The 13,335-nt window shown below is 47.1% G+C and overlaps 1 protein-coding gene across 1 annotated transcript in view; it reads left to right on the top strand.

Annotated features, from left to right (window-relative positions):
- STAB2 (stabilin 2) overlaps window positions 1-13,335 on the top strand; it is a 164,778-nt gene that overhangs the window by 124,965 nt on the left and 26,478 nt on the right. The window contains exons 51-57 of the mRNA XM_070454036.1: window positions 743-919; window positions 2,494-2,583; window positions 5,269-5,415; window positions 6,812-6,868; window positions 8,011-8,137; window positions 10,054-10,203; window positions 11,900-12,004. Coding sequence (XP_070310137.1) covers window positions 743-919; window positions 2,494-2,583; window positions 5,269-5,415; window positions 6,812-6,868; window positions 8,011-8,137; window positions 10,054-10,203; window positions 11,900-12,004 — 853 coding nt within the window. The remainder of the gene's footprint in view (window positions 1-742; window positions 920-2,493; window positions 2,584-5,268; window positions 5,416-6,811; window positions 6,869-8,010; window positions 8,138-10,053; window positions 10,204-11,899; window positions 12,005-13,335) is intronic.

The raw sequence follows: 13,335 nt of genomic DNA, 5'->3' as shown, positions 1-13,335 counted from the left end.
GGGTCTGGGGCTCGGACTCTCTGGGGAGCTCTTTAGGAAAGGAGATTGGAAGGTGCTCATGGTAAGAATCTCCAGTGGTGTGACAGACCAGGGTCTGGGCCCACCCACCCACTCCCCAAACCTTCTAGCGCCCCCACACCTGGGCTTCAGGCCTGCTTGAACACAAGCTTTTATAGCAAGTGAAAAGTCCCTCTGGGTCTCAAAAAGAGGGAATAATAAAGCTTACTTCATAGGGTCATTGGGAAAACTATAAGAAAAAATGTATATGATGCACTCCTGTTATAGAAGATTCTCAAAATGATTCTTTGCCAGTCACCTGGCAATTTCTTTTTTGAGTCTATGTGATCTAGAAATCCTCTAAATATACTCAAGTATCTCAATATTGTATAGGTTTCACATTTTTAAAGGAAATACAGGAAAAGTGCTAAGTGGGTCTTCCAGAAATTAAAACGTTTGGACAAGAGGAGTGGCCAAAAAGAGTCTTGCTAAAGGGTGTTTCCCTATTAACAAAGCCCAGAGTTGGCCTTGCTGTTTCACTTTCTAAGAAAATGAGAGTCAGAATGACGGGCATGTGAAGAAAGCCTCCAGTTTCAGGCTGAATCTCGCTTACACCAGCCAGAGGCCCGAGAAGCCCCCTGGCGGGCACAGAGACAGGCTAGCTTTTGCTCTGGCCCTTGGGTACCAGAGCTAGTGCTTCTTGGCTGGGCTTTGGGGCACACCTGACCAGCTCCTGGTGTTTCAGGACTCCGGCTTGCTGAGCGTCCTCACAGACCCCATCCACACCCCAGTCACACTTTTCTGGCCCAGCGACCAAGCCCTCCAAGCCCTGCCCCGTGAACAACAGGATTTCCTGTTCAACCAAGGCAACGAGGACAAGCTGAAGGAGTACTTGAAGTTCCACGTGATCCGGGACGCCAAGGTACTCTGTTTTCACACAGACGGGCATGGCACGACTGTCCTCGGGGTGATCAAATCCAGGAGTTGTCTTTACCCCTCACTGTCCATGGTGTGGGGAGGTCTGAGCATCCCCTGCCCCCGCTGTGTCCTCCTCTGACTGGCGGTGGGGAACTGACCACAAGAGCATAGCTCATCTGGTTCTGTTTCTCTCCCGCCATTGTTTTATTTCCCCTAACTTTAGCCAATGGTCAAAAGCATCCTTCCCGTCTTCTACTGCAGACCAGCTCCCTCCCTTCCCTAGTCCCCAAGGCCAAGTGTCTCTTGATGACAGTTCCCACATTTCTCCCAGATAGACTCTTTCTCCCCCAATTCCAGAGTTTCTAGGCAAAGGATGGACTCATCCAGCTGTGACCAGTTGTTGGCACGTGTACCGATCTGCTGTGACTAGGGAAGCAGGCTCTTGTAGGAACGTGACAGCTCTTGCTAAAACCCTGTCCCTCTGAATCCTCTGCCAGGACCCTGCTCCCCCCAGGAGTGAGGCATCGAATCCAGGAGGGCCCGCTGTCCTCACTTCGGTTAATTTTTGGACCTGTGTTAGTTTTCTAGGCTTCCATTACCAATGACTGCAAGCTGGGTGACTTGAAACAGTAGAAATAAGTCCCCTCAGAGTTCTGGGGACCAGAAATCTGAGATCAAGGTGTTGACAAGGTTGCTTCTGCTGGAACTCCTGAGGGAGAGGCTGTCCCCTGCTTTCTTTCTGGCTCCTGGGGGTGTCCAGACATCCTCGGCATCCCAGGCTTGTGGCTGCATCCCTCCAGTCTCTGCTTCTGTCGTCACACGGCTGGCTGGCCTCCCCCTGTGCGTTTCTGTCTTCACTTGGCACTCTCCTCTTCTCTCTTCTTCTTAAGATGACACCAGCCTTTTTGGGTTAAGGGCCAACTCCACTCTGGTATGGTCTTACCTGGTGGCTCAGACACACATTAAAGAATCTGCCTCCAGGGCAGGAGATCTGGGTTCGATCCCTGGATCAGGAAGATCCCCTGGAGCAGGGAATGGCTACCCACCCCAGTATTCTTGCCTGGAGAATTCCAGGGACATAGAAGCCCGGCCGGTTACAGTCCATGGGGCCGCAGAGAGTCAGACATGACTGAGTGACTAACACTCTCATGCTCTAATGTGACCTCATCTCAACCAATTACATCTGCAATGATCCCATTTCCAAGGAAGATCACATTCTGAGGTAATGGGGACCTAGACTTCAGTGAAACTTTTGAGGGGTCACAATTCAACCCATCACAGTGCCCTATTGCAATTTCCCTAACCCTGGTCTGCCGCAGGCTTCATGCAGCAACACATGGACTCCTGAGCATAGAAGGGGAAGGAAGGGTGACTGAAACAAGCTGGAGGAGACTTTCCTACAGAAAAAAAGTCCAACTTCCTAGAGAATCCATACTTATTCTTCCTTTTGATTCTATCTACTGTCATTTTGAAGCTGGAATTATTAAACTCAGAAAAAACTTGTATCTAAATTTGGTTAGCAAAGCTCCTTCTTCAACCCAGATTCAGGGTATTAATGTGATCCCATCACTCCTGCAGGTCTTGGCAGTGGATCTCCCCAAATCTGCTACCTGGAAGACCCTGCAAGGTTCTGAGCTGAGTGTGAAGTGTGGAGCTGGCAGTGACATCGTGAGTATTGTCACCCAGAGCGGGGGCGGGGGCAGAGAATGCATGCCCCAACCATTGCCACTTCCAGGAGATATTTCATTTTTTCCCACATTGGCAGCAAGTTCCTTTCTTTCACTGCTTTCATGACTGTATCCCCTGAATAAGTGAATATGAAAACCCTGATAAATCCTGGCCAGCCCAAGTCCTCACCAGGTGTCAGGGAGCACCCCCCCCCCCCCAACCTTACGCTTGTAGAAAGTAGCTTCTGGTTGATTTTTCAGAAGATTTATTTTCCGGTGTGAGACACTTCCCTGAAACAAGAAAGAACACTGTCACTCCTTTCCCTTCCTTGCTGGCCCCTCTTGAGCCTCCCTTCCAGCCCTGTCTTGGCACTCAGAGCCAGCTCTGGGCTGTATCTACTTAGATCAGCACACAAAGAGAAAATTTGCAATTTTCACCTTCTTTGGCTAGTTCCTGACAATATTACCTTCCTGTAATTCCACATGTAAGCAGATTTGGTGGGATAATAGTAGCTACATGCTGTATCTTATATTTAATGGAAAATGATAGTGGCTTAAATATATAAGGATTTAGCCCTCTTTTAAAAAAAAAAAAAAAAACAAGTAGCCAATTCTGAGCTAGTATGATAGCTCACTGAGAGAGCGCCTTCTGTCTTTCTGCTCTGTAGCATGTATTTCTAGCCTCACAGTCACCTCAAGGTCCAACATGACTGCTAGAGGTCCAGCCATCACATTTACTTTCCAGGCAGGAGAAAGTGAAAAAGCAATTTACCTCCAAACTGAGTTGGTTACCTTAAGGAGCCTTCAGAGAAGTCTCAGACACCATTTTGTTTACATCTTCTGACAAGCAAGAATCCCTCTTGATGATTGGATTGGAATGGCATTAAATTTGTTCCTGAATCCAAAGAGTGTCAACATTTTTACATCCCAACTTCTGGAAAGTTATCCCAATACACTTATACTCTTGAGATCAGCTACACTATCTCCATAGAAACTGGGCACTTATCAAAGGAAGAATGTCAGCTGTTCATCCTGAGTGCCCGGAGAAGACAATGGCACCCCACTCCAGTACTCTTGCCTGGAAAATCCCATGGACGAAGGAGCCTGGTGGGCTGCAGTCCATGAGGTCACTGCGAGTTGGACACGACTGAGCAACTTCACTTTCACTTTTTACTATCATGCATTGGAGAAGGAACGGGCAACCCACTCCAGTGTTCTTGCCTGGAGAATCCCAGGGACGGGAGAGCTTGGTGGGCTGCCGTCTATGGGTTCGCACAGAGTCGAACATGACTGAAACGACTTAGCAGCAGCAGCATCCTGAGTGCTAATAAGGCTTTCAGAGCACCTTGTATTCAGAGTACCATGTAGTTAAACTTTATATGCAATGTAATCATTAATCCTATCCACCTGGTGAAAACAATTAAACCTCAGTGAAGTTTAGGGACTGGCTCATATAGTGCAAGAGTGAAAGTGCGGGGATTCAACTACAGTTTTCTAGTGTTCTTTCCACTGAATCACACTGTGTGCATCCTATCAAACACTACTGAGATTTCTTTTTCTTTTCATAGAACTTTCTAAAAGCATTTTGCTTCCTGTTGTGGGGGGGAAGGAATATATCCATCAATTTACTAGCTGTGTGGATTTTAGGAAGGGATGCTCAAGAATTGTTGCAAGAATTAAACAAAACAATGTATCTAGAGTATGATTTAGACAATGTCTTGTTGTTCAGTCAATAAGTTGTGTGACTCTTTGAGATCCCATGGACTGCAGCACGTTAGGCTCCTCTACCCTTCACTATTTCCCGGAATTTGCTCAAACTCATGTTCATTGTGTCAATGATGCCATCCAACCATCTCATCCTCTGTTGCCCCCTTCTCCTGCCCTCAATCTTTCCCAGCATCAGGGTATTTTCCAATGAGTTGGCTCTTTGCATCAGATGGCCAAAGTATTAGAGCTTCAGCATCAGTTCTAATGAATGTTCAGGGTTGATTTCCTTTAGGATTGACTGGTTTGATCCCCTTGCAGTCCAAGGGACTCTCAAGAATCTTCTCCAGCACCACAATTCAAAAGCATCAATGCCTACTGCATGTGAAAAAGAAGTTGCTATCATTATAAGGTTAAAGCTTGTCACTGTATATTTTGGAAAGGAAGTGGTACCAGAGTTTTGCTAGGTGCTGGCCTTAGATAAGGAAACTGGGTAACTGCCCATGACGTGGCCATGTCAACCAGGTTTGTCCTGAACCAGGGTCAGGCCACATCTGCCCCACCTTGTCACCCCCACCACCACCATCTGTATTTGATGGAGCAGTATTGCTGAGTGGCCAGGAGTGGGGGGCTAAGGCTGCCAACCTGGGCATGAATACCCACACCACCACTTACTGATGGTGTGACCTTCGTGAGTTACCTAACCACTCACTGCCTCAGTTTCCTCATCTGTAAATGAGAATACCAGCAACAGTAGCCACATCCTCGGGTGGCCGTGAGGATTGAAGGAACTCGCATAGGTAAAGCACAAAGAACAGTACTTGGATATAATACATTCTAAGCATTTGTGATGTAGATGTTGATATCAATACATATCAATTCTTTCTGCCTCTAGTAGGTTCTGGCCACACTCCATGGCCTGAGAAGCGGAGAAGTCTGAGGACCACTGACTGTTCACCCTCTCTCTCTCCCTGTCTCGCAGGGCGACCTCTTCCTGAACAGCCAAACGTGCAGAATTGTGCAGCGGGAGCTCTTATTTGACGTGGGTGTGGCCTACGGTATCGACTGTCTGCTGGTTGACCCCACCCTGGGGGGCCGTTGCGACACTTTTACTACTTTCGATGTCTCGGTCAGTCCTGAAAACACTACTGTAGAAGGAGACCCTTGTGACCTAGTGTGGACCCTGCTGTGAAGACTCAGAGAGCTGGTCCCCAGCGAACACGGGAACCAGGGGATCAGGAGGCCACAGGACAGGGCTTTTCAGATTCACCATCAACAAGCATCTGCTCAGTCCTGTGCAGGCCTTGCCCATTCTCATTTATCCCCCACCCAGTCACCCCCTCACCATGAAGCGAGCAGCTGTTGGCGACCAACTGTATGCCCTGTTCTGCCAATCATTTTCAAACCCACTCATCCACTCAGTCATTCACTTATCCGTTCAGCAAGCAGTTTTTGAGCCTCTGCCAGAATAAGCCATGTGAAACTGCCATGTTTGACAGAGTATGACTACAAAAATGGCCATGTCATATGGTTCGATCTAATATATGCTGCCCATACTTCCATTCACTTGCTCATGCACTAGCAGTGATTGAACCTCTGTCCTGGGCCCTGTACTGTGTGAGGCACACATGCATTTCACACTCGTTCATCCATCCAGTACCGTTTACTGAGTATGACCTTTGAGCCTACTGTTTGGCTCAATGCCCATCTTACCCCATCCAATAATATAAGTAAAGTGAAAGGAAAGTTGCTCAGTCGTGGCTGCCTCTTCGAGACCCCATGGACTGTAGCCTACCAGGCTCCTCTGTCCATGGGATTTTCCAGGCAAGAGTACTGGAGTGGGTTGCCATTTCCTTCTCCAAATAATAGAAGTAGTGATCATCAACTCCCTTATGTCAATTTGGAAATTGAGTCTCAAAGAGATGAAGTGACTTAAATGGCAAAGTCTGTGACCAATTGATTTCTATACCAGGTGACTTATAGGCATTCGATAAATACCTAAATTACTAGAATACCAATCATCCAAAGTAGGAGATGAAAAAACAGTTGTTAACTTCTTAACTTCCAAAGTATATATACACACACACTTTTTTTTCAGTTAATCATTTTTCCTCACAAATCCCCTGAAAATCAATAGCAAGAATTAGTGTCCCTATTTTATAGATTAGAAGACTAAGGATCAAAGAATGTGATTCGCAAAAATTTCACAGCTGATCTCTAAGGGAACTGACACTGTATCCACATTTCCCATGGCTGCTATACCATACGCCATGTGACCCTGCCCTGGTGCCCCTTCATCTAATGGGGAACTTACCACCTCAATGAACTAAACCAAGGCGCTGAGACCCAAGACAGACCTTCAGAATTCTCTATGGCAAAATTGCAGTGCATTTGTTTTTATATTCTTAATCATAGCCAGAATCTTAATCAAGATTAAGTTCTTAGTCAAATAGCATTAACCAGGGGCATTTGCTTGTGTTTCCCGATATTCTGGATTTTTAAGTGTTTCTTTTCTTGCATACTAGGGGAATTGTGGAAACTGTTTCTATACTCCCAGTTGCCCCAAGTGGACCAAACCAAAGGTAACTATGAACACAATGATAATGTTTGGAGAGTGAGAGGTTTGTTTCTTTATTAAACCCAAGTTTCCTTATAGGTATGGGTGTGTGTGCATCTGTGTGCATCTGTGGGTGTGTTATAACTGCATGTGACTAATTCATGTCTTTCTTTCAACAATCAGGCCACTGGGATGAAAGGGGAACATTCTTAGCCCAGAGAAACGGTCAGCCCACTTTTAAAATCTAGAAGAGTCATGGTATTAAAGACCTAGAAAGGGTTACAAAAATAATGCTAATTATAAAAATAATAGTTGCCTTTAGTTGGTTGCTGCTCATGTCCCTGGCTCTGTGTTGGACTCTTTATTTTGACATTATCCTCTATTCCCATTATAATACAGGAAAATACATTACTACAATTTATGGCAAATGAGTCTCAGAGAGGGTAAGCAATCAGCCCAAGACCACACAGCTATAAGGAACAAAGCTAGGATTAGAGCCTAGAATACAATGTAAGAGTAATGGTTAAGACAATGAAATTCGGAGTCCACAGTTATGGGGTCAAATTCCAGTGGGTAGTCTTTGACAAGTAACTTAATCTATATGTTTTTGCCCCTGCACAATGGAGCTAATAATAGTTTTGTGTGTGATTATTAGGAAAAGTAAGTTTTCAAATGTGGGTACAGAGTCTGGCCCATAGTAAGTACTAGTTAAATACTGGTTTAAGCACTTACTCCAAAGTCAAGCTCTTTCTACCCTACTAGTAACCCCTCTAACAGAAGCACCTCTACAAAAATGAACTGCAACCCCATTCCCTCTCTACTGATGATCTTGGGGGTTTGCCAGACCTCTCTCCTGATAGAAAGCTACCTCTTTCCACCTCACTTCTTCCCCAGGTAAACTCATCTTTTGCAAACAGCTCTAAAGGCCCCCAAGTCCTTCTTTTTAAAGTGGGGTGAAATCTTCCTGTGGACTCCACCTCTGCCCCCTCCCCATTCATTTGCCTCTGTGTGCCCCTAAGAAAGGAATTCCCGCACAGGGCTCTTGGCCATTTGAGTCCTATTTTCAACTTGGGCAGTACCTAGGATCCTCCACTGGGGGCAGACTAGAGCCCAAGAGCCCAAGGACCGGGATGGAATGTGGAGGGATGGTTCGATCTCTTCCTTCAGGGCCAGAAGCAGAAGTGTCTGTATGACTTGCCCTTCAAGAAGAACCTGGAAGGCTGCAAACAGCTTTGCACTCTGGTGATACAGCTCCCCAAGTGCTGCAAGGGCTACTTCTGGCCAGACTGTCAGGGTGAGGGTGCCTCTTATTTTCTTGTGATTTTGAAATGATTGCACAATCACTGTGGAGCATTGGGGAAGCAAGGGAGTATGTTGTTCTTAATGATTCTACTAAGAAAAGATCCAAAAGCAATTATTCTGAAGAGTTATGTAGCTTTCCTTTTTTTCCTTTTCATATCCAGTTTTTACAGAGCTGAGATTCTGCTGTGCAAAGATTGTAAATCATGTGTTTTCTGCTTAATGTTATAGAAGAAGACATTTCCCATGGTGCTACCAACACCATATTTTATTTCGGAAGTGATACTGATTGCAGTCTATGATACTGATAAGCACACTAGTTTAAATGCTTCTAAGGACATCCACCTTGGCAGGGTGTTTTATCAATGTGGTATGTGTGGGCCATTATTTCCTGAAAACTCCCCTGTTATAAGATGTATAACATCACCCTTCCTCCCTAACCTCACCTTTTCAGGGAAGGGCTTCTGAAACCCCTGGGTCTAGATACACTTCTAGCTAATAATGCAGTAGCAACAGCGTAACAAATGCCATAGAACTTCCTGTCTGCCAGCACTGGTTTTTTTTTTTTTCTTTCATGCACTGTTTTAAATGAGCACATGTATTGGGTGCTACTTCCCATACAGGGCTTCCCTGGTGGCTCAGTGGTAAAGAATCCTCCTTCCAATGCAGGAGATGCAGGTTTGATCCCTGGGTCAGGAAGATCCCCTGGAGAAGGAAATGGCAATCTACTCCAGTATTCTTGCCTGGGAAATCCCATGAACAGAGGAGCCTGGCGGGCTACAGTCCAGTCCATCGACTTAATGATGAAACAACAAAACAATTTCCCGTATATGGCAATACATCTGAACCTCTCAACAAACCCTAAGAAGCAGCTTCCATTGTCACCCTCATTTTACAAATGAGAAAATAGAGGTACAAATTGGATAAGAAGCAAGTCCAAGTTCCCCCATTGTGTCTCCAGGAGCCATGATTTTAAGTAAAATGGGCTTCCCTGGTGTCTCAGTGGTAAAGAGGCTCAGTCCCTGGGTGGGGGAAGATCCCTGGGAGAAGGAAATGCAACCCATTCCAGTATTCTTGCCTGGAAAAATCCCATGGACAGAGAAGCCTGGCAGACTACAGTCCACGGGGTCGCAAAGAGTTGGACTCGACTTAGTGACTAAACCACCACCATACTCTATTTATAATGATCCAGTTGGAAAATTCTGGGCTGAGAGTCCACACAATTACTCAACCTTCACTCCCCTCTCCTTCACTAAAGCATAAACCATTCACCAAAGTCAGTGTCATCCCTTATGTTTGTTCAGTGCTTTATATTTTCACATGCTGCCAGTTACAGTATCTCATTTGATCCTCATAGTCACAACGTGGAATAGGGCAAGTGGGCATCATCACCAGCCTCTAGAGCTAAGAGAACTGAAGCTCAGAGCAAGTTCATTATTCAGCCCAGACCAACAAACCCAGGTCTGAGTGTATGCTCAGTCACTTCAGTTGTGTCCAACTCTGCAACCCCATGGGTTGTATAGCACACCAAGCTCCCCTGTCCATGAGACTCTCCAGGCAAGAATACTGGAGTGGTTTGCCATTTCCTCCTCCAGGGGTCGTCCTGACCCAGGGATCAAACCCATGTCTCTTACGTCTCCTGCATTGGCAGGCGGTTTCTTTACCAAATCCTGGTCTCCTGACCCCCAAATACAGTGCACAGTTCAAAACATCACCCTTCCAGTCCTCTAAGATACATTTAAACCATCAGGCAGTGACACTATATGGATGTGTCCCCGGGACAACAGACCTCCTGGGTTAATGGAGGACGGAACCCACAGCTGAGGTCAGGTTAGCAGCACATTTACAAAGGCACTGAACTGCTCTGGGCCTGGGGAGACTGCTGAGTCACTGCTGTTTCATCTCTTCCAGCCTGCCCTGGAGGCCCAGACACCCCGTGTAATAACCGGGGCGTCTGCCTGGATCAGAACTCGCCCAACAGACAGTGTAAATGCAACAGCGGCTTCAACGGGACAGCATGTGAGCTGTGCTGGCCGGGGAGATTCGGGCCTGACTGTCAGCGTATGTGGCACCCCCTCCACTGAGCGTTTGCCCGTCATCAGGGGGGCGTGTGCCCTGCCCGGACACATACCATCCACCTGAGCTAGAAGCATCCTCCCTCTTTTTCCCAGCCTCCCATTTGCCTGCTCTTTTTTCCTCCTTGGATATTTTCCCAGTTTCCATCCACTGAAAGAAACGCATCCATAGAATTGAAATTCACATCCCCAGCAGCCACCCAGGCAAGCTGTAGCCAACCAATGCTCATTTAGTCATTCGACCACCAGGTATATGCTGCATCCTTACTAATGTCAGTAGCTCACGTGTACGGAGTGCCTGCCATGTGCATCTCATCCTCACAACAAGCCTTTGAAGTGGGAGCTATTATTCTCTCTCCTTAGCAGATGGAGAAGCTGAGGCACAAAGAGCCTAAGTGACTTGATCAAAAGCCAGGAATTGTTCTAAATTGTAGGGGTATGGGGTGTGAGAAGGGGATAGCATCTCAGCTTTCAAGGAGTTACACTCAAAGGGAAGAAACAAAAATAACAGAAATAAAAATAGACATAAAGGTACAAAGAGAAAGAAGCAGGTGAAGAGGATCAAGAAAGAAAGGAAATACGACTCCAGAAAACATCTCACGAAATCTTTGAGTAGAGACCTAGCAGAGATGAGGGGGCCAGGTGTGGGGGTATCAACAGGAGCTCCATCCAGTCAGATTTCAGTGATGCTGGAAATGCTGCCTAGCTCTGCCATGAGGAAGCCAGCAGCCATGTGTGGATATCGAGCACACAGAATCTGTGACTGAGGGGCTGATTTTTGTTCATTTTAACTAGTTTGTGTTTAAATAGCCATGTGTGATGACTGGCTTCCCTGTGGGACGGTGCAGACTAAAGGAATGGCTTTCTGGGAAGAGGCTAGTGCAAAGGCCCTGAGGTAGGACAAGGTTCAGCATGCAAGGACCAGCTGAGCAGCTGAGGTAGCTGAGCAGAGTGGGCAAAGAAGAGAGAGAGGACGCGGAGATGGGCTCAGAGGGTCGCCAGGGGCCAGGTAATATGGGAGCTTCTTGGGCAGAGACAGATCTTCAGCATCTCATCTAAGCACGGTGGCAGCCAGTGGAAGACTGTGAAGGGTGGGGGTGTCCTAAACAGAAAGGGCCACCCCAGCCGCCCTGTGCAGAGAGTACCATGGGGAAGCAAGGGCAAAAGAAGGGCCAGCTTTGGGGATGCTAACGCCCCAATCCAGGCGAGAGATGGCGGTGCCCTGTGCTAAGGCGTTGGTGCTGGAGGTGGTCAGAAGCAGAAGGAATGGGATGTTTCTTAGAGCTTTGACTTTTAAATGGATTTGTTAGGAGGTCCAGATAAGGTTCCCTTCCCTTTCTGTTCTATTCCATACCCCACGACACCCTCTACTTCTGTAATTTACAACACTCAAAGTATTTATCATGACATGTTCAATAGCCCATTACCCCTAGACTGTAAGCTCCCTGAGAATAGGGACGTTATGTCTTATGTTGTCTGCTGTAACCTCATTGCCTGGTAGCCTGTGCCTCCTGGTAGCCATTGAGTAAGTTATTTTTTGGAAGTTTGAATGAATGAATGAATGTGGATAAGCTCGGGGCCTCCCACACTGACCACACAGCCAGCACATGGCCAGTGAGCTGACGGATTGGACTTCAGTCCCAGATCCCTGATGACTGACTATATTCCAACTTGCTCTACAGCTTGTGGCTGCTCGGACCACGGACAGTGTGACGACGGGATCACAGGCTCCGGGGAGTGCATCTGCGAGACGGGGTGGACAGGCCGCTTCTGTGACACCCAGACAGGTCTGTTGTGGGGGTGGTCGGCCGCCAGCAGCCCCACGCTGCAGCAGACCTTGCCAAGAGCAGTCGACTGAGGGTGGGGGTCTGAGCGACATCTGTAAAAAAAAACTGAGCAATTCACTTATCCATGAGGAAAAGCTGGCTATGTGGCCCCGGGATCAGATCTGGGGACCCGGAGGAAACCAGATGAAAAGACTTAACTCAAAGCCAGGAAACCAGCCTGCAGTCCTGTCAATCATGGAAGGACCCACCTCAAGCAAAGGACTATCGGGCAGGAGTGGTCCCTCCGGATGACTGCCCAGGTCTGGTTGTGTGTGGACATCGAGTTGGAGGGGTTCATGGAAAACACAGTGTTCCGTGGAGGCTGGGATCTGATCCTGAACTCTGCTGCTTACTAGACAAATAGCCTCAGCAAAGCCACCCTCTCGGAATCTTGATATACTCGCCCGTAAACAGAGAGCCTCTTGCACAGCTTGTAGGAAGCATTATTGTGAGGGTCAGGGTCGTGGGTTTGGAATGCCAGTGCATGTGGGCACTCAGGAACAGGAGCTGCCAGTATCATCGTCAGTTACTGTCATTGTTGTCAGACCTCAGTCCTTACTGAGCTGTCAGTTTTCTGAGTTTTCCCTTGCACCCTGAGCCCTTTGTTCCAATCAGAAGGTCTAAGGTGTGAAGGTTGATGATCAAGTTGTCACTTCATCGTCCCTGGGGGCAGAAGGGCGTGACTGAGCTCTTCTTATGAGTAACAGCAACCCAAAGTGCCAGAATCCTGGCAGTCCTCATCACTTCAGTCCCTCCCCCTCCTTCCCTCCCTGCTTCTCCCCCTCCACCTGCCCCTCCTTCTCTCCTAACCATCCCATGGCTCCAGGCTGCCTCTGGATACTACAGCCCCTTTCAATCACCAAAGCCCCAGATTAGTGGTACCCTAAGAAGGCCCTTGAAATTCCGGATGTTCAAGCTGGATTTAGAAAAGGCAGAGGAACCAGAGTCAGAATTGCCAACATCCATTGCAGTGTAGAAAAATAAGAGAATTCCAGAAAAATATCTACTTCTGCTTCATTGACTACACTAATGCCTTTGACTGTGTGAATCACAACAAACTGGAAGCTTCTTAAAGAGATGGGAATACCAGACTACCTTACCTGCCTCCTGAGAAATCTGTATGCAGGTCAGGAAGCAACAGTTAGAATCAGACATGGAACAATGGACTGGTTCCAAATCAGGAAAGGAGTAAATCAAGGCTGTATACTGTCACCCTGCTTATTTAACTTCTATGCAGAGTACATCAGGCAAAATGCTGAGCTGAATGAAGCACAAGCGGGAATCAAAATTGC

The sequence above is a fragment of the Odocoileus virginianus genome, chromosome 23 (assembly GCF_023699985.2).
Source record: "Odocoileus virginianus isolate 20LAN1187 ecotype Illinois chromosome 23, Ovbor_1.2, whole genome shotgun sequence".
NCBI classification, from domain to species: domain Eukaryota; kingdom Metazoa; phylum Chordata; class Mammalia; order Artiodactyla; family Cervidae; genus Odocoileus; species Odocoileus virginianus.
Note: the sequence above shows the minus strand (reverse complement) of the source record. Positions and strands in the feature narration are given on the sequence as shown.